Below are 23,497 nucleotides of genomic sequence, written 5' to 3'. Positions count from 1 at the left end.
TATGAATTTAATGTTGAAATACTTTGTTAGTAATACAATATTGCCTTCCAGTACGTACTTATATATTTCATGCTAAAATAAATCTTTGATTTTGTTTTATTTATAATACTGATTCTAAATTTTTAAACTCTCATGAAAAATTAGATATAAAACTACGCTAATGGAGACAAAATACCATTGAAGACTGAGAAGTTTTACTCCAAATAAATGCAGATTCAAAAAGAAGGCAATTTATTTTGTGTAAACATTAACATTTTTTTCTCCCCCTTATGAATTCCTCAAAATATAGGAGAAAATATGTGGAGTGTATTAATAAAGTTCAAAAATTAAATTAAAAATATTAGTAATACAAATATAAATAACAAAATGTAAATAATATATAATACAATTAGTTTCAATATATTCTATCTTTTTGAGTTAGTTTTATTTCTAATATTTTTAACATTTAGAAACATTTTGATTTACTGCATTTGAGATTATTTATATCCAAAACTTCTGAGAGAAGACCTTTGATCAATGTTTCTTCAAATTTAGAATAAAGATCTATCATAATATTATATTGATTTCCAAATGAACATAGTAAATTGGTATATTTCATCTTCATACAAATGCAGTTGTTAGTATAATATAATTTCCCTTTAGAATAGCTAAATCTTGATGCTACAATATAATATTCACAATGAGTTAAAGAGCAGATTATATTTTATTGTTCCAGGAATTAAGAAAAAGACCCTATAATTCATGAGAGCATAAAGTGAAAGAAGAAAGATACTTGTTTTAAATCACAAATGGATGTAAAAATCATAGCCCACTGGTGTTCTTTTTATATGTTCTTTTAAAATTCAGTGTTATTTTTATTATTTTAAAACTTTAATAAGTAAAGCTAGGGACTTTTATACCAAAGAAAGAATTCTATATCACTCCCCAACTGCACTGTTCTTTTATCTGAGTGGTTATTCTTTCTCAACGTAGCAAAAGAATCTCAGAATTAGAAATACTGTACCCAGCTCAAATGCCCTACAAGTGGTAATGCATGGCTATGACACCATGGAAATCTATAGTTTAACTCTGTTTTTTTTATTACAGATAAAACATGGATGCATACACCTGAAGCTTTATCAAAACATTTCATTCCCTATAATGCAAAGGTAAAAATAGTTCATATACTATTTAATTTTATTTTATTATTGTATTATTACTAATTCATGGCTAATCTTAGATTGCTTATATATTGACATTTCCTGGTTATTGATTCCTGAAAAAAGTTTACATAAATAAAATAATTGTGGTATAGGAAGTTATTTTTCTCTGTAGAATAGTTTCTTTTTTAAAAAATATATTCTTTAAAATTACTATTTAAGTCAAATATGTGTTTTCTTCAAGTGATTTTGGTTATCGTTAAAATTATTTGCAATATTATAGCCTGTAGGAACTCAAACAACTAACAAATTAGCTTTCTTTAAAAACATTTTTATGTTGCATTACATGACCTAAATGTAAATCCTGCAAATGAAATAAGCTGCAATTTTAATAAATGTAATTATCATTCAAGATAAAAGGAACAAAGTTTAAATTTTTATTTTATTTTTTGAGATGGAGACGTGCTCTCTAGCCATGCTGGAGTGTAGTGGGGAGGTCTTGGCTCACTGCAACCACCACATCCTGGGTTCAAGCAATTGGCCCACCTCAGCCTCTTGAGTACCTGGAGTTACAGGCACATGACACCATTCCCAGCTAATTTTTGTATTTTTAGTAGAGACAGGGTTTCACCATGTTGGCCAGGCTGGTCTCGATCTCCTGACTTCAAATGGTCTGCCTGCCTCAGCCTCCTAAGATGCTGGGATAACAGGCCTAAGCCAGTCTGCCCAGCCTAAATTATTTTAAAAAGCACACCAAAATATGCTCTTTAAAAGTTCTTTTGTTCAAGTTGCTGCATTTTAATCGAGGAGTGGAAACATTAATCTATACTCTGTGTCTTTAAAGATTTTATTTGTTCTTGAAAAACTAGACAAATGAGTGAATTCAGTTTACAACAGGGACTTTAAAGAAAGGTGCTATTTTGTAGTTAGTGATCACCAAACTTGTAATAATTTTCAGGGAAGTATGAGTCAAAATTTGGAAGAGACAGAAATGAATTAAGGAAGGGATTAGAAATATTAGAATCAAATGTAAAAGCAGCTGAACTTTAGAGACAGAATAGAGGAAAACAAAACTTATATCTTTATAAGAGAACTTTAAGGTTTATGGATTTATAAAATATACACTGGGATACAGTGAGATTAGGCATAACAATTATTTCAGGAAAAATGTTTATTGAGGAGAAAGTTCATGGTGTTTAGTAGTGAACATCTAGAGTTCTTATCTAAGTCTGAATCAGAAGGAAGAAATATCTAAAAGCCCATCTAGAAGAAGTTATTCCAGAGCTGTTGATCAGTAGTGAAATTTAGAGAGTGCACCATCTCTTATTTTTTTTCTTGCTGACTTAGCAGCAAAGGAAATGCTCTGAAATGTTTTCTGTATGAACGTATTATATTTGAAATCACTATAGTCCTTATGAATTTTTCTATAAACTTAACATAAAGGTTGATTGCCCTAATTTAGCATGAAAAGTTTAGTTAACTGAATGAGAAAAATTGTTTATGTTATCCATCATTTCTACAGATATTATTCATATTAGCTATTGGTATACTATATGAAATCTATACTGAAAAATATTTTAATCTGGAAAGCTGCTATGATTTTAAAGTGCATGCTCAGTTTTTGATATTATCAATTATAGTGGAATTATATGCTCCATTTGAAACCATCAAGATTATTTTTATGTGACTGATATGTCTCATTTGAAAAACAGCTTTATAAAATATTAAAAGGTTATATTATAATTAGATCTATCTTTGACTCTGCCAGTCATTATGCTTGTCTACATGGAAAAGTTGCTTCTGCCAATTCATTGAAGCATAATGATTTTAAGACATTCTATAGAAAGTGGAGAGTGAAGAAACATCTTCCCAGACTTGGGCCAGTAAAATATGGAAGGGCAGGATGGCTTTGTCTATTCTGAGTGATAATGTATATTGTATGTGTACCAAGTAGCATTAAAATCATTTGAAGAGTATGTTTTTTCTGAATTCCTTTGTTTGTAGCACTTTTTAGGTTAACCTTATAGTAGAATTATTTTTGAAGATATTCTTGTTATAGAATATGCCACTTGAAAACCAAATCCATGACCACAGAAAGTAACTTAGCACAATTAAAAAAAAAATACAGAGTCTAGAGCTAGATTGCCTTGGTTTATATCATGACTCCAACTGTGTGCCTTTAGGAAAACTAGTTACTGTGTGCCTTTGGGAAAATTGCTTAACCTATGTCTATGATTATTGATCAATAAATAGGGATAGTAACAATAGTAATTTCTCACTTGAGTTGTTAAGGAGTTAATGCTACAACAGTGTCTGAAATAGTGGAATTATTTTCTCAGGTTAACGTCAATTCTGTCCCTCAGTTCTGTTCTTAGAACCATTCAATTGATCAGTTCTAGCCCATCCGGATTATCCAGGATTATCTCCTTTACATAAAGTGAAATGATTAGAGATGTTAATCATATCTATGAAATAACTTTACTGCAACACCTAGATTAGAATTTGATTGAATAACTGGGCACTATAACTTAGCCAAGTTGACACTTTAAATTAATCTCATACAGGTATTAATGATGGACAAGGTTAAAAAGGCAAATTGGGAAGGAAGGCTTTGAATGGCAGAAGCAGCAGTTTGGGCTGTAAACGAATTCAACAGGATTTTAGGAAGATAAATCATAAGCGATTTTTTAAAAAAAAAAATGTCAGTTTGGACCAGGAGAGATAGAATGACATTAAACTTCCTAGGAAGTTATTTTAATGGTCCAAGTGTGTGGTATAAGTTTACAATAGGGTAGTAGATAAATTTCTAGTGGAAAAGAAAGATATGCTTAATATTCCAGAGGAAGAAATGATGTAACATCGGAATGGTATATAAGTAGAGAATAAGAAAAATACCTATTTTCATCCTGGCTAAAAGGGAGAACGATCACACCATTAGAAGATTATTGTCACTTCACTCACTTTTGGCATCCACTGGTTACAACTTAATCTGATAAATTCAACAGAATTCTTTAAGAATTATTATTCTCCCTGGGGAAATACGTAATAACATTTATGTTGAAGTGTCTTCAGTTTTAAAGCATTAGTCTGTTTTATATTATAATTCTTTTTCAGAATACATTTTAGTTTTACATCCTTTCATTTTATGGAACATTGATTTCAAAAATTCACATTTAATATTCATAATGTAATGATTTCAGATCACATGTCAATATAAAATAATAGACGGTTTTAAATAAGCATTGTTCCATGTAGGGTTCATTAGTTTTGGAGTTTGCTTTAATGTGCCAGTGACAGCGTTAATATTAGTTCATTGGGAATCTTTTATATTATCCTGTGTACTCGGTAGTGATGTTTCCAAGTTAAAGGTTATTACCTATGAAAAAATGTGGTCATGAAATCAATGTAGTGGGTCATGGGGACATGTATTTAGAGATGAGCAGCAAGGGCAAGAAAGGTGATTGCAGTTCAAGCTGAGTAGGAGCCGGAGGAGAAGAGTACTGAGAATCTGGATATATTTTTAAAGTAAAGCTGACAGAATCAATAGACAGATTATGTACTCGTTTCTTATTGCTACTATAATTAGAACATTAATGCAGAAATTTAAAAGATTCCCTTCCCCTTAATATTTTATGAGAATGCTAAACTCTCTTTTCTATAAAGGTAAAATGCTGGCAGATGTGTATTTTAATCAAGTTATTATTCTGTTAGAGTGAGACAGTCATTTCCTAGATGAAGAATTGTGACAAATGTTTCATAAAAGCGTTTAATATCTTATTCTAAAATGTATAATTATCCTCCAAAAAGTTTAATGCATTATCCTTTAGTGAAAAATCTAGCTTTAAGATACACAAAAATACAAGAATATATAAGAACGAAGTTTTAAAGAGATTACTACCTTATTTTGCACCAGGTAGCAGTAAAGAGAGCCAGCATTCCTTGATTATCTGTTTACTGTGTTCCAAGCTCTAAAAGTGGGCAAATCTAAAACAAATAGGAGCATGGACCTTCACCTTAAAAACTTACGACTTCCCTGTGGAGAGAAAACCATCACATGAAACAGAAAGAATTTTGGAAGAAAAGTATATAATTATAACCAACATCGATGTCGTTTTCTTCTTAACTATGGAATATCTTAAAATCAAATACAGAAATATAACATGAGGCAGTCCTTGCAAACCCTTTCAAAACCATGTCAGGGAGTTTTACAAGTGAGAAAACAACATAGGTCATCACCAACAAAATAAAATACAAATGTCAAGGAGAGGTTTACAAAGAAAGATTACCTTACATTTCAATGCTTTCTAGTGGTATCAGAGTTTTACATATGAAATATGCACTGTTTGCCACTTGGTATGTTTAATCAGAGAGAAGGATTGCTGCTGACCCAGTGAATTATGTCGTTTCTAGTGAGGCTTTCTCATCTTTACAACCTAAATTCGCCAACATGTACAACCTATGAGCCTTTATTTGGCTTCAAAATACAAACAAAGTAACAAAGAACAAAAACACTGCCTTCGTTCCCCCCCCCACACAAAAATGTAATATCAGATGTGACAGTAAGATATTAGAACGTGAGGATTCTAACGGTTAGTAGTTGGTTGAAAACCACATCTTGGACACTTATATTTGAAACTTTTAACTAAACCTGCTCAATAGTAATCATAGAAAAAATCGGAACCTACATATCTGACATGCTCAGATGTACCCCTCAAGCGTAAGCTCTAAACCAACAACTCTATTGATTCTACCAGAATTTTGTAGCCGCAGGGTTGCTGCATCCTATTACAGTAATCAGTGCAGCCACTTCTGGGTCAAACTACTTGGGTTCAAACTTCTACTCTCTCAACTGATATCAGAATTATGTTTTTTTATATTTAACTTGTAAATGAGATTAATAACTACAAATATCAAACTGGATTGTTAATGAGATGTAAATGAGTTAATATATGTATTTTAAAACAGATGAGTTTCTGGCATGACAAAAGTTTATTGTTATTAATATCATTGTTATAGAAAGTGTTCTGTTAACTCGGAAGTTGACACTAGTCATTACTATCTCTTGAGAATAATGTAGCTTTGAAAAACAGAGAACGAAATACTTAGAATGTATATCAGGCATTTTTTTTTTTCTGTTTGCATCAGCTGATGTACTTTCAGTGACCACTCTGAGAGGTTCTATGGGGAAGGAATGTTTTTTCCTGAAGCATAGCAGGAGACTCAATACTGCCAACTTAGTAGATTTATGTACAAGAGAATGCTTTGACTATTAAAGAATAATACCATTGTGATTATACTTTCCTCAAGGTACCTTGAGGTAACTGCATTCTGGAGCAAAATATTAATGCAAAGATTGTCCTGGTTTAAAATCAAATGTAGAAATATAAGGCAGTCCTTGTAAACCTTTTGAAACCGTTAGGGAGTTTTACAAATAATAAGTTAATGAAGAGAGAAAGTTACATTATGTGGCTTAATGAGTCATGGTAAAGAAAGGCCTTAATATAATAATAAAAAATCATTTTATTAATGCTCCTTACATTGTTTTTTGAGAATGTATGATAAATTACCCTTCAGTGAAATATTAAGTTTGGTATATGACCTAATTAAAGAAAATTCAGGTTTTAGAAATAAGTGACATCTACTAGTGTGTCAAAAAAGGAAATGAAGAAAAAAATATCTTTAGATTCAACTCTGTGGAATCATTGAAAGTTGAGCAAGAGGTACAACTCTGCAATCAATGAGATGCCTCATTGAAACATCCCAAATGGTTTTGAATTGCAAATTCATGAGATTCTTTAGAGCAGCTTTATAATTGCACCAAACATAAGCAGTTACCAATTTTGCTGTTTGTAGATACCAGGGGAAATATAAAAAACATAAAGAGCTCAATTGCATTCCCAGATAATCTATATAATTTATTCAAAAATGAGTTTTTAGTTAATCTCAAAGCATAGGTACCACTTTAAAATTTAGTGTTACATAACCTTTAAGAAACATTTTATTAGATTTTAGTACTGGTCTTTAATAATGCTAATATATATCATTTATATTCATTTCAAACATTTTAAAATTAATAAGCATATAAATTGAACTTTATCCATAATTTTTCCAATTAAAGAAATAATATATACTATAACATGTATTGATAATTTGGCATCTGTCACCACTTGGAAATTTTCCTTTATGTGTCAAAGTAATACTGACATATGTTTAAAAGGAAATTAGAAATCTGTAAAATGTTACCTTTCCCTTGCCTTTTCTATAGTGGGAAACTGTATCGTGCTTTTTATGCCAAAAAATATGAAAGCAAATAAAAACATAGTAATAACTGGAAGTTTGTTCAATTGTGACTTGTATTAATAGCTAGTATGTGCTTATAAAATAAAGGAATAAATGGAAAAAAAAGAAATGGCAACGAATACCTAACATTGCCTGACTTCTCAATTCTTGAAATAAACTTCCAGTTAATTCTGAAAGTTATCATCATTGCAAATTATTATTCTACATCTGAGAGTACTCTAACAAAGTGTTATATAGCTGCTAGAAATTATTGAACAGGAAATAAAAACTTTATATTTATTAGTCCTCATTACATTTCAGTATTTACTATAGTGTTATTTTATTTTTTTGAAAAAGTCTATATGTGATACGGATTCAAAGACAATGTTGAAAATGACTTTAGTATGTATTATTTAAATTTGGTTATTTTCTTAATAAGGTCTATGAAGACCCAGAGAGGTTGTTATTTGTTTAAGTTTATACAGGAAGGTAGTAGCAAAATTAGCTATAGAATCAAGTATCCTATCCTGTTCAACATCCATTTTTCTATTCATTGCAATATACTGTTCCTAATTTTTGAGATTAGTCTACTTAGCCAGCAGATTAAAGGCCGAAAGACAAAGTAAAATATGTATATATGTTTGCCATTTGTATGTGTTACATGTGAGATGGCTTCATCTCTGGAGCCCTGTCCCTGACTGTTAAATGATTCTCTGGACATCATTTTAAAGTAGGCAGGGTTTGGCAGAGATGCAAGTGAGCTAAGCAGACTAAATAAAGTCTATATATTAGCCCCTCTAACACAGAGACCACATGTCTAGACTTCCATGAAGTATTGTAGCTTTCTTTATTCTGCTTTGCTTAATGATATTTTTATTAACATAATTCCTGGATAAAAATGCTTTCCTGTTATTTATATCCTTAAATGGTTATTCAACTTGAGAGCATCTAATTATAAATAGGAAATTTTCTGAAAGTCGAATGTATTTATCATTTATTTCATATTTCCGCATAGATGTGTTTGGCCCTAGATGAAATAATATTTATTTTATGTTTTATTTTTTAAACAGGGTCTCACTCTGTTACCCAGGCTAGAATGCAGTAGCATTAATTTTGGTTCACTACAACCTCTGCTTCCTGGGCTCAGGTGATCCTCCCATTTCAGCCTCCTGAGTAGCTGGGACTTCAGGACTGCGCCACCACGCCTGTCAAAAATTTTTTTTTTTTTTTTTTTTTTTGTAGAGATGGCATTTTGCCATGTTACTTATTCTGGTCTTGAACCCCTGAGCTCAAGCAATCCCCCTAATGTGACCTCCCAAATTACTGGGATTACAGACAGGAATCACTGTGCCCAGCTGAAATAATTTTAAAAAGCTTATTCATAGCTAGAGAATGTAAAGAAGGAAAGGATTTATTTGGTCTCAAGAGGGTGAAGCAGTAGCATTTTGAAGACTGGACTGTGAGATTTAAGGATCTGAGCAGAAAGAAAAAAACTGAGATTATAGTTTTGGAGGAAAAAACAATTTTGCAAAAAGTAAAAAACATTTAATGTTTTTATTAATATCATTTCAGTAAAGGCATTTTGATGAGTCACTAAAATAAGCACATAAGTGACTAAAATCAGCATAAAAGAAAATTAGCAAACAGGTGAGCATGTTTTTTAACAGAGAACCTAGGAGAAATAAGAATGAAAAGGAAAGGATTGTTAAGGAAAGCAAAATATGGCAGAAAACACCAAGGTTTTGGAAATAATTTAGATGTGAACACAGAAATTCATGTTACCAATGAATTATTTGGGTGCATTTCAAATATTGATTAGGAAAATGGTAGGTGAAACCATCTTGCCTCCAGAAATTAGTCTTTGTCATTTGATTCAAAAGGTGTAAGATAAGGCAGGTGGCCAGCACACTCTAGAGACACAAAATCTCTTCAGAAGACAAACTGAGATTCCTACTCACTATGTTCTTATGTTTTAAGAGACATTTTAGAGGATGTAATCTCTCATCCCTTAGGCAACATATACATAAATTCACATATTTTACATTAAAATAAGTCATGTTTATCATTCTTGTACTATTTTGAACTACGGGAAACTTAATTTCCAGAGCTGTTAGGTATATTTTTACATGTAAGAATAGTTTCCTGTTGTGTGCCTGTTTCTTCAGTTTCCAGAAAAGTGTGTATCATCTATTTTATTCCTTTCTGCTAGAACTAAGTGGTTTATTTTTCTAAACTTTTAAATCATTTTCATAAACAGAAACATACACTCCAATGTCAGTCTTTATGTAAGATAGTATTAAAATACCTCCTCTTTCAATATCTTGCACAGATGTGATAGCAAAGCAGTAAAAAGAGGTTGCTGGGATATGGTGTAATTTCTGCAAGCGAAATCTGAGGAAAAATATATCTCAAAGTATGGAAAACACAGGATAGCACAATGAAAAATTTACTGTTTACATTATTAGGTCTTCAAATTATTTTAAGAATATTTGAAGTTATTATTTTAAGAATAATAACTTTTTTATTTTACAAACACAATATATGCTAATTAATAAAATTTAAGCAGTACAGGAAAGCACAAAATTACAGAAATGAACACATTGCTCAAACCCTTGGTTAACAGTATTCTAGGCATTTCTTTGCACAAATAGAAGTGCAAGAATGGATATACAGATAAAAAAATGACATTTAACATTTTATAAACAAGACGCCACCAACAATTTCCTAAGCATTTCTTATCTGTCATCTCATTTAATCCTTACAAAAGCCCAGTGAGATTGGACCATTTATACATCCCATTTAACAGCTAAATGATAACATTAAACTATAACTAAGAAAAGTGATGCTGAGGACAACTCGACAAACACATAGGAAGAAATAACTTTAAAGGAAGAAATTATAACGTGGATACTATTTCAAAATAACATTGAACTTTACTTGAATTTAACAGAAGAAAAAAAAGTGAAGTAAATCAAAAGAGTTACTAAATTTCAGATCTATCTATCTCTTTGCCAGGAGGGATATTAGTCTCTAAAAGATTGTTCTAAGGTTCAAGAAGATGATTATGAAAGTCATTAAGTGTTTGGCATCATTGTGTTTTTCCTTAATAGCACATTTCAGGTTTTGATAGTAATATATTTCATATATGAATGATGAAGTGAGTAGCTGACTTACATTTCTCCCTGGTAGGATACCCCACCCCAGGTTTTGTTTCTTATTTTAGTTTTGCTTGCCAGGATTTGCAACATTTACATTTTGTTCTGAAATTGTAGTTTCCATAGTAATCTAAATTACATACTGAAATGCATTCAGATCACCACTTTATTAACTAGTTGTTCTTCTCTATTTATGAGACCTATATTTATAAATTTTAGTTTTCCTCCTCAAGATTTTTTTTTCTAAAAATGACCCAATGACCTTAAAGTTTTGTGGGGTATTTCAAACGTGAGAATATCTATCATCTTTATGTTTGACTCTTTCTTTGCCTCAGGACATCAGTCATTGTTGCACAGTCTTCCTTTATTCTCCTGTAGAAAAAAATCTGAATCCATCCCAATTTCCCTTCTTGAAGTTGTCTTACTTTTTCTGTTGGATGCCTGAGACTTCATTTTTTATTCTTAAATTTTAGTTATATAATGGATATGTTTTAATGTTGATTGTCCTGTACCACTGTTCCTCTGTGTTCTTTCATTAGAATGTTTTCTTCTTTCTTCTATTCCCCTTGGGAAGTCTCATTTACACGCATGACCTAAATCACCATCCATCTCTTAATTACTTTCCTGCCTAAATATCATTCCTAAACTCCAGACCCAAACATTTGTCCAGCAGACACATAACTTCTAAAAGACCTTAATATAACATAAGGACAAATCCCAAATTAGGCTTATGACAAATCTTCAATAACCTTATCCTACTTCATCTGAGCCAGAAACACCACTACGGACTGTTGGTTTCAAGTGGCAAAACTAACTCAATCTAGCTTCAGCAAGAAAGGGAATGCATTGGTTTACATAAAAGAACACTTCACGAGGAGGGCTGTTTCTAAGCAACTTGATTCAGGGCTCATTTGATAAACTCTTCCCGTCAGTTTTCATTGGGTTGCTTCAATACTGAGACTCTTCCTACTGACCCCTGACAGAGTCAGATTTACATGACAACTCTCAGATCCACTTCTCTAATAACTCAAACTCACCTTCCTGAATAGACTCTTGCTGACCCTTGTGGGTTTCGTATGGACTGTGTACCCTTCCTATCCAATCTCTGGATAATGTGTTCATCCCAGCCAGTGAATGATGAACTCATTGACTTAATGCATGTGACATAATGCATTCCCAAACAACATGGACTGATTGTGGAGAAAGGGTAGGCCCCTAAAGGAAAACCAAGCCAGTTACTGTAAGAAAGGAGAAAGGATGTTATAGATACAAATATCATTTAAAAAGCACTCTATCACAGGTATCAGCTTTGACCAGTGTTCACCTCCCTTACCATCTACATCTGATTAAACGTTCAGACTTCTGGTTTGTTTGAACCTCTTGAATATGTGTTCTTCTCCACGTAGCTACTACTGTCTACCTGGTGTAGGTCAGCGCTTCTCCTAATGTGTATGATGAAAGAAAAGATTTTTCCCTAATCTACCACAGACTCATATTTTTCAAAAATCTTATTGTAATATATTCAAAATACTTCATTTTTCAAAATGCTATAACAACTTGTAAATGCTGACTCTCAATGTCTATGTTTATTTGGCATGGAACACTTAGTGTCAACGGGGATAGGCCACCATTATCTATCTCACACACATATCCTTACAGTAATCTCCACACATCAGGTGTACCTCCTCTTCTTCCCAGTCTGACCCTGCTCCAAATTAGAAGTGAGCATTTTAAAATTAAAGTCTGGTCGTTTTATTTTCCAACCTGTAAATCTTTTAGTAGCTTCACATTTTTTTTCTCTCATGATCTATTCCTCACTCCTTAACATGACTTTTGGCTTGTCCTCTCAAGCGTCATCTCTCTTATACTTTTTTTTTTTTTTTTTTTTGCATATGCTCCTTTGTTTGTTCTCACCATCTCTTTCCACTCTTGCTCTCCTCAGGGGCTCTATATTTACCTTGAACATACACAGATTCCACTGTACTTCCTTGTTTAATGTCAATGGCCTGCTTAGCTTGCTCCTCCTGGAAGACTTACCTGATAGCACTTTCCTCTCCACTAAATCTCGGACGTAAGGGTTTTGTGGTATCCTGTGCTTACCCACTCTATCCTACTTCTCTATTTTTTAAATTGTTTATTTAGTCGTCAGTATGTATGCTTTCATTAAACCAAAGGATCTTGGGAGGTAAGGCCAGATCTTGTTCATCACTATATCTCTGCCCCTAAAACACTATGATTAATACCTTTCTTTCATGAGTTGCTGTGGAAATTTGGTAAATTAATAGGTCCATCTGAGGAAATGTAAAAGGGGAACTCAAGCCAGATCAGACTGTTCATGCAACACAATTCTATACCCAATGCCTAGAATATAACTCCATATCCCCTCATCTGCGCCTTCCCAGGGCCCCAACTCTATCACCCTACTTTACCAGTTCCATTCTAATTTAAGTCTTAGCAAACACCTCAAATGCCTTGAAGCCAGAAAGTGAAGTCCTCCATTGTATTGTTAAGGCTGGCAGGAGAAGTGGGTAGATAATTAGTACTGTGTTCTTCAAAATATAACAACAAACTCACTTATCCAAAGAAATAATAGTGATTAGGGGGTATTATGCTGTTAGTGCAACAGAACCTACAGTTTAGAGCTGGGAAGGCTATGTCCTGTAAACATTAAAGCATGGGCTTTGGAGTCTCATTGAAATGAATTGAAAGTGGACACTATAACTTAATGGCAAGCCTAGTATTTAACTCCAGTTTTCACACATCTAAAATGCAAATAATACCTTCTTTATAGAGCTTTTGGAACATTTAATTAAAAAAATCTGTACAGTGTGTAGCACGTGGTTGTTACTCATTAAATGTTAGATTTCCTCTTTCACATATACCACAATTTAACAAAGATTTTATATACCTTTATTACATGGGAAAAAAGCTTCCATGGTTTCAAACAACTATATTACAGATGGGATTTTTTAGAATGTAGCCTTTCATTAAGAGATTAGTCCCTGATTCCTTGCATATTTTAATAACATGACTATTTCAAAATTAAGCATTACGAAATTTTAGAACCAAATTGAATAGATTTGCACAATCCCCCTCTCTTCCTGCCCTGTCTCCCAAGCAGATTTTATCTGTGACAGAATTACTCATTAATAATAATAGGCATGGCAGCAATAGCTAATTACTTCCTAGGAGACTTAGATTCAGAGAAGCGTAAGTCACCCTACCCCAGACTCTGCAGGTTCAGATAAGAAATCTATCTTTGCAGCAAAGTAAGCAATGAAGGGGATTGACCAGCTTTTGGTTGATCCCTAGCTATAATCTTAAATAATTAAAACTAGCTTTCTAACTCCCTCAGAGTTACATTTATTTCCAAGAAATGCAACACCACTTTCTTGGTTACATGTCTGCTTTTACCAGTCATTAGAATGATATTGCTCCAGGCTTGCTCACACAAACATTTGGTGAGGAGATGATGGAATAAAAACAAAGCAGCAAGCTTTACCAGCAAAGGAGCTATTTTTATTTGCAAATATTCAAACTAAAAAAATATTCTTCAGAAACTTCTGGGGGAAAAAATGAGCAAGATTAAATATGCTCAAGCTTTGCCAGAAGAAACATGTCAATAAATTTAATTATTTTTAGAGTATAGAGTAAGAAAAAAAATCTTTAAAATTTAAGCAATGAAATTAGAATTCTACAGATGGTTTTATGTGTTTGTGTATAAGTGTGGACATAGCAGGTTAAAGGAGTAAATTAGACATTATAGTTGATATGGTTTGGATTTGTGTTCCTACCCCAATCTCATGTTGAATTGTAATCCCCAGTGTTGGAGGTGGAGCCTGGTGGGAGGATATTAGATCATGGAGGGGTGGTTTCTCATAGTTTAACACCATCCCCCTTGGTGTTGTCCTGGAAAGAGTGAGTCATGGCAAGATCTGGTTGTTTAAAAGTGTGTAGCACCTCCCACTCCTCCATCTTCCCCCTGCTCTGGCCATGTAAGATTTGTCTGTTTCCCCTTCACCTTTCACCATAATGGAAAGTTCCCTGAGGAACTTTTTTTTTCCTGTACAGCCTGCAGAATTGTGAGCCAATTAAACCTCTTTTATTTACCAGTTACCCATTCTTGGGTATTTCTTTATAGCAGTGCAAGAACACACTAACACAGTAATCAATGAGTTACCTGCCCATTTTTGAAAAGGTAATTAAGATGAAGAAAAAGCGTAAAACAGAAGTCTCATACAGAACACAGTCCTGCTAGCATTGTGCCAGCATTACTTGCACATCTTTGGCTTGAACTTTTGTAATAAATTAACAAATGAATATTATTTATTATTTATTTTGTAAATTTCGTAAGTAATATTCTTCTGTGTGTTTTCCAGTATACTAAAAATTGCAAAGAATCCAAACATGCATAACATTGTAGTAAATGGTCCAAACAATAGGACATTAATTGACTAAGTGGGTGCAGTGTGTTTCTGTGACCACCAATATAAAACGGACATATTTCTAGATAAAGGTAATGGACTATTACAACTTAAAGTGATTTTATTGTCTGTTTCACCATGAAATAACTTACAATGAGATGATGTGTATATCTATAATGAGTATGTTTGGTTTTTTTAAGGGTATAAATTGGCAACCTTTTAAACCAGTTCTAAGAGGCAAGTTTGCAATTTGAGAATAACTGATCAACAAAAGAGATGAATATTTTACTATTTTTCTTCAGCATTTATTAGGTGCAGACTCCAGGTGTAGAAAATGTGTATTCCACAGTCTCATGGAAGGAACCCACTACAGAGATGACACAAAGCTGATGGCTGAAAGAACAGACAGACCCTTTGGATCTAATGCAAGGCTTTAATAAAGGCAAAGAAAATGTTATAGTAAAAGGAAGAATACACAAAAAGATGAGGAAGCTGAGATGCTTCAAGGCACAGCTCTCTAGGGTCCTTTGTTAATCACATAAAAATCATCTCTAGATTATGAACTAACAGCATATGTGGTAGGAATTGTGGTTTCAGAAGACTTTGTTCTCATCCTGGCCTAGGATTAATGCCAGATTTCCACACATTCCAGAGATATCCATATAGCTGGCTTCCTGTCTCACACATTGGCACCTTGACTTGTACTAAGAAGCATCCATGGCAAGGATGAAGAAAGATTTCCTAATGGATGCAAAAAACCAGTAGAAATTATCTTAGCATTTCAGGTGAGGTGGCCATTACAGTCAGAGGTAACAGCATTCTCAGCATCCCAGAGACATACCAGAACATGGCACATTTTAGAAAGGTTATGAGTTCGGTGTAGCTGTAGTATATGTGAGTAAAACAGATAAAGAATTAACAGAATACTACTTCAGTTGCATTCCTGGGTGACAGACTTGGTACTGGGTCAGAGATAGCTCTTAGTTCTAGATGTTGAATTTCAGATTCTGTAGAACATCCAGGTTGGAAATATCCAAGAAATAATTAAAAGCCCAAAATATAGAGCATAGTTATTTTGTGATCACTCAATAAACACTAAACAATTAAAAGATGAATTTTAAGAGCTCTAACAATTCCTGTCAGAATCAGTTATAAATAGGAAAATAAACCAAAAACGTGTTTTAAAATCTGTTTTATGCTGTGCACTGATGTTAGAACAAATTGTTGTTTTTAAGTTTCACCGTCCTCAAAGGAAAAGATGTTTTCTCTTTTAAGAAAGGCATCTGATGTTCTATAGCACTGTAGGATGACTGTAAATAACAATAATATATTATATAGTTTTCAATAGCCAGAAGGATGTTGAACGTTCCCAACACAAAAAAAATGAAAAGTGTTTGAGATGAGGGATGTGTGAATTACCCTGATCCGATCACTATATTAAAGGCATCACTGTGTACTCCATGAATATGTACAATTATTATTTATAAATTAAAATAATATTTTTCTAAAGAAAGCAACTTACACAAGATCAGGTGAAATTTGTCTTTATGTGGAAAAGGAGTTTGCATTAGAAATTTCATTATGACTTCTTTCTACCACGTGGTGTCAAATTAGATATTCTCTTCCTTTTGTTCTAGTTTCTCTTTTATCCAAGGATTTTAATCAATTTCTGAAGTTAAAATGTATTAAAATTTAATTCATATATGTATGTGCTGTGTGTGTGTATACATATTATATACACACACATACAAATGCACATATATATGTAAGAACTCTGAATTTACTGTATCTTGCAGACTGGGGAACAAATGGTAACAACTTTTAAATCTAGCTGTCTTCATGTTGACAAAGCATCTTTCACATAAGTAATTCACTTGAAACCTGAGAAAAGAGAAACCTGGATTTTTTTCTGAATACCAAGCAAGTTCCTTTCGAATACTTAATATCAAAGATCATCAATATTATATTGTGCATGTACCTCATCCTGCCTCATGGTAAAATATCTAAAAAGTCATCACAAACATCAAAATCCCATCTCCTGAGAACTACAGAAATTACATATGTCATTTAGAGTAGTGGCCTCTATACCTTTACAAACTGTGATGTCTCTGCCAAATATTACTACCTTACATTTGTTTATGCTTTTACATTCCAGTGTAGTCAGAACTTATTACATTTTATAATAAGAATACAACCTCCAAGTGCATAAATTACTTGTATAAGGTCACAACGTATAAAAAGTAAAACCTGTTCTTCTATGCAAGTAATGTTCCTTTCAAATTTTAAATTATTTGAAATATAATATTTTACTTCTTTACTCTGTCTTCCCTAGTTTCAGAAATATAAGAGTAGAAGAATATGTAGTCTATTTTACATATGTTAAAACATATAAAGATAGAGGTAGTATTTTTATTATTATGATACAACTTTTATTTTGAGTTTTACATTAAATCAACCTTCTGCATTAAAGTATATATAAAAGAGAAAGCTGTTTTCAGGAATGACTGACTCTTAATCCATAGAATGCTGCTACCTGTTACTCTATTGCCACATGCTTTTGAAAATATATATTCAGCCCCTTTCTGCACTATCCTAATACAGATAATCATTTTAGCAACTAAGGCCATCTAAGTACCCTTGGCCAGATTAAGAGATACTTCAATACTTTTTGTCATATGTCACAGAGCAACATTCTCATTGAATATGCAGAATTATTCTTATTTGGGTTTATTTAGGATGAATCAGTGTGTCTTAAACTAGTGTGCTTGTTAAAAATACAGATTTACTGTCTATTCATTTTGATTTGGTAGGTCTAGAATGAGCCTGGAAACCTGCATTTTGACTGCAGTGTACTTGAGAAGCACTGAGAAATATAAGGTTACTTTCTTTCTATTGGAGAATGCAAGTAGCAAAATAAACAGATGAAGCCTGTATTAATCAATAATGTCTATTTTGTTCCATACCAATCTTTATAGGAAGCTAATGATAAGCCACGAAAGTGGGTGGCTTTAGTTTCAGTTTTCTTAAATTGCCCAAAGATGATGATTTAGGAGAGTAAAAAGAAAATTGCAGGATCTGAATGATCTTTTGTACTGGTGATACCTAGATAAATAAACCTTTTGTGAACAAAGGTCTTATAATAAAGTTGACTATGCTAAAAGAAGTACCGGTTTTCCGATGATATAGAAATGTTTCTCTTAAGCTGTTCTTGACATCTTTGCATAGCACAGACATCACCATCAAGATGTTTTGAATGTCCATCTATGATTAACAAAACTTGGAGTCAAAATTATATAGTATGTCCTCATAGTTCTCTATCTTCCTCCACTGGCTCTTGATATGCCAAATGGGGCCCCTTGTCTTTCCCACATTCTCTTCCCTTAATTTATATCTTCTTACCAGCCTTGTTCTGTCAAACTGGGTAAAGTTTAGAGATTGATCATTGGCCTGTGCTGGCTTATCAACCCTCTTAGTACTTTAGCAGTAAGTACAATCCTGCTAGCACTGTTGGCTGCTTAAAGCTTGTCAGGCATCTATTCTGTCTTTATGTTCGTGACAGTTCTATGAGATACGTACTGCAATTATAATTATCCTATATATGCGTACCTATGTTGGCTACTATTATGACCCCATTTTATGGATAATAAAATTGAACCTTAGAAAAATTATTAACCTACCTGGTTTGGCTCTGGGTCCTCACCTAAATCTCATGTGGAATTTTAAATCACCACATGTCAAGGGACCTGGTGGGAGGGGATTGGATTATGGGGGCAGTTTCTTCCATGCTGTTCTCATCATAGTCAGTTCTCATGAGATCTGATGCCTTAAAAGTGTGGCACTTCCCTCTTTCTCTGCCTCTTTCTCTTTCCGCTATGTAAGTAAGACTTGCCTGGCCCCACCTTTTGTCTTCTGCCATAATTGTAAGTTTCCTCAAGCCTTCCTGCCATGTGGAACTGTAAATGGGTAAACTTCTTTTCTTCATAAATTACTCAGTCTCAGATAGTTCTTTATAGCAGTGGGAAAAATGGACTAATATACACACTTTGCCAGAAGTGACAGTTTGTTATTAGCATAGCACTCAAGTACAGATGGCAGCATGATTTTAGAGTATGAACTGCTAATCAGTGTAGCATGACACCAGGTATGAGACCTCTAAGCCCTTTGTTTTTATTTAAGTAGAGAATGTCTCTTGTTAAAGATGTGTCTATGTCTTACAGTAGGTTGAAAAATTGTCAAGAAACGTAAAACGATTGACGACTCTTGGTCCTACTGACAAATAAGCCATATAGAACTATGTGATGTTGGTTCTGTTCTATTAGAAAAAAGATGCCCCTGTGTCTCACCCCTTGATATACTCCTGCTGTTCTGATGAGCAGTTTCTAGCAATTTATTCCTGAAAATTGCCAAAACAGAAAACAGTAAGTGTCCTGTTGTCACTGTCTTCTTCCAAAACATATCAGGCAGGCAGGGTGTCTTCCCTCCTCTCCCAGTCTGACATTCCCAACCTTGAACCCTTTTTGTGTTTTTACCTCTGTTGCATCAGGATTTCAGAACCATATTTTTTATTTTTTTTAGTCCCTTAACATATATTTTTTTAAAAATTTATTTGTTAATCATTTATACTGACTTCAAAGATAGCACATATTGATGCTCTATTAGAATTATAGTAAACAGGTAGCCTTGGCAAAGTAAGAGGCAACTGTGGAAGAAGAATAATAGTAGGATGGAGTGGCTGTTTATAAAACTAGGGCAGTTCTAGTAAGAAGAGGGACAGAAAGGGAGAGAGAGCTGTATTTGATATCCATGGAAGGTGGGTTTCCCATAGGCTATAATTTGTCATAATTTACTCTATGGCTGGTGAAGAAATTCTTAAGGAAATATTATCTGTACATTTTAGAATACTTATTGTGTAACTTATCAAGATTCATTCTTGAGCCTGGATTTAGTTTTAATAAAGAGATACTATTTCATGTTCATTCTTAGTGCTATAGGAATATTCTAGAGTAAATTATTTATTTTCCTTCTAAAGTAATGTCTATAATTTATGTAGCAATACCCACTTCTGGATATTAATTATATTACTAAAGGTTAAAATTGTCTTCTTTCAATCTATAAACCTGTAGATTGATATTTCCTGAGACCTCCTATTTCTAGTTTACTTAAAGGGACATATTTGAAAACAGCTTCCACAATGTGTGGCACAGAGTAGATGACAAATACATGTTAGAAATCATCTCCTTCTTTATATTTTCTACACTATTTACAAAATTATGCAATAATTTAATTTAATCTCTGAGTGTTTCAATTACTTAAGGAGTTTTCCTAGAAAGTCTTTTAGTCAGTTAGTGCTTCTATAACAAAAACCTGAGCCTGGATAATTTCTAAAGAATAAAAATTTATTTCTCACAACTCTGGAAGCCGGGAGGTCAAAGATCAAGGCATTGGCAGGTTCTGTGTCTGGTAAGGGTCCCTTGTCTGTGTCTCTGTTCCCAAGATGACATCTTGAACTCTGTGTCTTCCAGGAAGGACAAATGCTGTGTCCTCACATGGTATAAAGGACAGACGAGTACTAACAGGTCTAGCTTCGTTCCTCAATACTTTGCATAGGGGCATAAATCCATAGCCTAATCACTTCCTAAAGGTCTTACCTTTTAATACTGTTTCTCTGGAGATTACATTTCAACATGAATCTTTGATGGGGTACAATATTTAAACCAAGTTTGTTCAACCTGCAGCCCACTGGCCACATGTGACCCAATACAAGCTATTAAATGTTCTTAAAACATTATGACATTTCTTTTGTAATTTTTTAGCTCATCAACTGTCTTTAGTCTTAGTGTATTAGCCCATTTTTACCCGGATATAAAGGACTACCTGAAACTGGGTAATTTATAAAGAAAGAGGTTTAATTGACTCACAGTTCTATATGGATGGGGAGACCTCAGGAAACTTACAGTCACAGCAGAAAGCAAAGAGGAAGCAACCACCTTTTTCACAAGGTAGCAGGAGAGAGAGAGGGAGAGAGTGAGCTAGGGAAGAACTGCCAAACATTTTTTTTTTTTTTTTGAGACAGAGTTTCGCTCTTGTTACCCAGGCTGGAGTGCAATGGCGCGATCTCGGCTCACCGCTACCTCTGCCTCCTGGGTTCAGGCAATTCTCCTGCCTCAACCTCCTGAGTAGCTGGGATTACAGGCATGCGCCACCAGGCCCAGCTAATGTTTTGTATTTTTAGTAGAGACAGGGTTTCACCATGTTGACCAGGATGGTCTCGATCTCTTGACCTCGTGATCCACCAGCCTCGGCCTCCCAAAGTGCTGGGATTACAGGCATGAGCCACCGCACCCGGCCCCTCTGCCAAACATTTTTAAACCATCAGATCTCGTGAGAACTCACTTACTATCATGAGAACAACATGGAAGAAAACGCTCCTATGATCCAATTACTTCGCACCAGGTTTCTCCATTGACAAATGGAGATTATAATTTGAGATGAGGTTTGGGTCGGGACAAGAACCAAACCATATTGGTTAGTATATTTTATGTGTGGCCCAAGACAATTCTTCTTCCAATGTGGCCCAGGGAGGCCAAAAGATTGGACACCACTGATTTAAACCATAACAGTCTCCTTTTCTTGCACCAATTACTAGACATGAACATGACTGTCATGGACTTTGCATGTAACACACACCAAATCTTATAAATGACAGAGAGTATTATTACCTTGTTAATGCCATATGAATCCCAGAACTAGTAATGCTACTATCTTTTTTATCTTGATAATACTGTATACCGATAACCTAAGTAACACATACACGTTAAAATTAATTCTTAGAATACCTACCTGTATCCTAACTCTTTGGATTTAATTTTATGTTAAGATATACTTAGGAAAACAAAGCCTCGACAATTCTTTTTAAAATGCTGACCTTGATCTGCCCAATACATTTTTCCCTGATAATTACCATTCCTTAATTCAGTACTATAGAATATCTCAAAAGTAATGCTAACAATGATACTTTGGAGAGCTAAGTAGCAGAAATAATTCAGCTGTCACTATTCTGTACAGTAGAAGGAAATGTCATGACTTCTGACTTCCAACATTAATAACATAGAGCTAGGAAAGCTCTAAAAAGAATGTATTGTGTGAAAAATAAAACTGACAAGATGTCATGATTCATATATTTTCAATTTTGAAAACATGACTAGAAATTCATTGGGACTTTTAAAAGCTTGGCAGTTTACTGGAAGTAGGAACTATACTAAGGAGAACCATTTTTAAAGCAGGGCTTGAGTTGCTTATGTGGTATATATACCCCTACAATGCCTTTCGTGTGCATTTCAAGCCTAAGAATTATTTCATGGTTTTATAAATTAAATGTTGTTATAACAATATAAAGAAAGTTATTTAGACAAAGAACTATGTAGATCAGAATGTAAAGGCAAAGATAGTTATTTCTTTATCCCATTTTGACAGAGAGTGATAGGTATTTCTGCAAAGTACTTAGCAATAGCAGAGAAAATGACGGTTAATAATTGTGAAGCTGTTTTTCATATTCATAGCTATTGTAACAATAAAACAAATATCCAGTGGGCTATTTGAAATTTAGTGAACTATCAAACACTTTTGTTAGTGAAATCACATATTAATCCAGCTGCAAATCAAAGTTCCATCACATACATGAAACAACTTTATTTTTATTTCACCTAATCAACAGTGAATCATAAATTAATCGGTTTTTTGTTTGTTATTTTACTTTATGCTGCTGTTGAATAATCATAGCCTACTTTCTGACTGACCTCTAGCAAATTTATAAGATTATATGGCTTTTGACTGCAAACCTCTTTCTACTCTTCCATCTTGATTTGTTTTGTTTGTTTTTTGCTTATTTTGCTAATTTATTTTCTCTTTCTGTATTTTATGAGTAGCTATAAGCCACCTTAAATAAATTTTGGGGGGCAGTGGAATAATTTATTTTATCAATGAAATTTTTAAAAAAATTTTATCTGAAGAAGGAACCACTGGGAATTCAAGATCAATCATCAGCAAAATACCATTGTCTTACCTCTCTTCTGAACCTTGCTGCTGCTTCTTGCTCCAAATAAAAACCAATTCTCTCATGAGGACACTAAATCCCTGGTAGCCTCTGAAATGGTAGATATTTTCTTTCCACAATTGTCCTATACCACCTGATGTGACAGGTTAATAAGTGTTTGCCCTTTCTCCTCCCTAAAATTTTCCAGCTTTGAATTCCATATTATCAAACTCTGCCACCCTTCCTCTCTGTGTTGAAGTCATCTACAATCCTGAGTCACTCCATTGTTTTAATTTTGTAACTCTTGGTTCATAGTTCTTCCCCAAATAACTCTATGCTATGAAGCAGATTATAACATACAATATAGAATGTGCATATTATAAATATACAACAGCAAATTCTAATATATAGTGTCCTATATAAATATAGAATCACACACTCATTACTCTTCTGAGATACTTATTTCCT

At 33.5% G+C, this 23,497-nt stretch overlaps 1 protein-coding gene across 31 annotated transcripts in view; it reads left to right on the top strand.

Moving 5' to 3' along the window:
* GULP1 (GULP PTB domain containing engulfment adaptor 1) overlaps positions 1–23,497 on the top strand; it is a 287,119-nt gene that overhangs the window by 180,309 nt on the left and 83,313 nt on the right. For all 31 annotated transcript variants that reach the window (XM_032292703.1, XM_032292700.1, XM_032292686.1 and 28 more), the window contains one exon: positions 1,087–1,148. In XM_032292703.1, the coding sequence (XP_032148594.1) occupies positions 1,087–1,148 (62 nt within the window). The remainder of the gene's footprint in view (positions 1–1,086; positions 1,149–23,497) is intronic.

The sequence above is a fragment of the Sapajus apella genome, unplaced genomic scaffold (genome assembly GCF_009761245.1).
Source record: "Sapajus apella isolate SASKATOON/1434 unplaced genomic scaffold, GSC_monkey_1.0 scaffold28, whole genome shotgun sequence".
NCBI lineage: Eukaryota > Metazoa > Chordata > Mammalia > Primates > Cebidae > Sapajus > Sapajus apella.
This window is presented reverse-complemented; position numbering and strand designations above follow the sequence as displayed.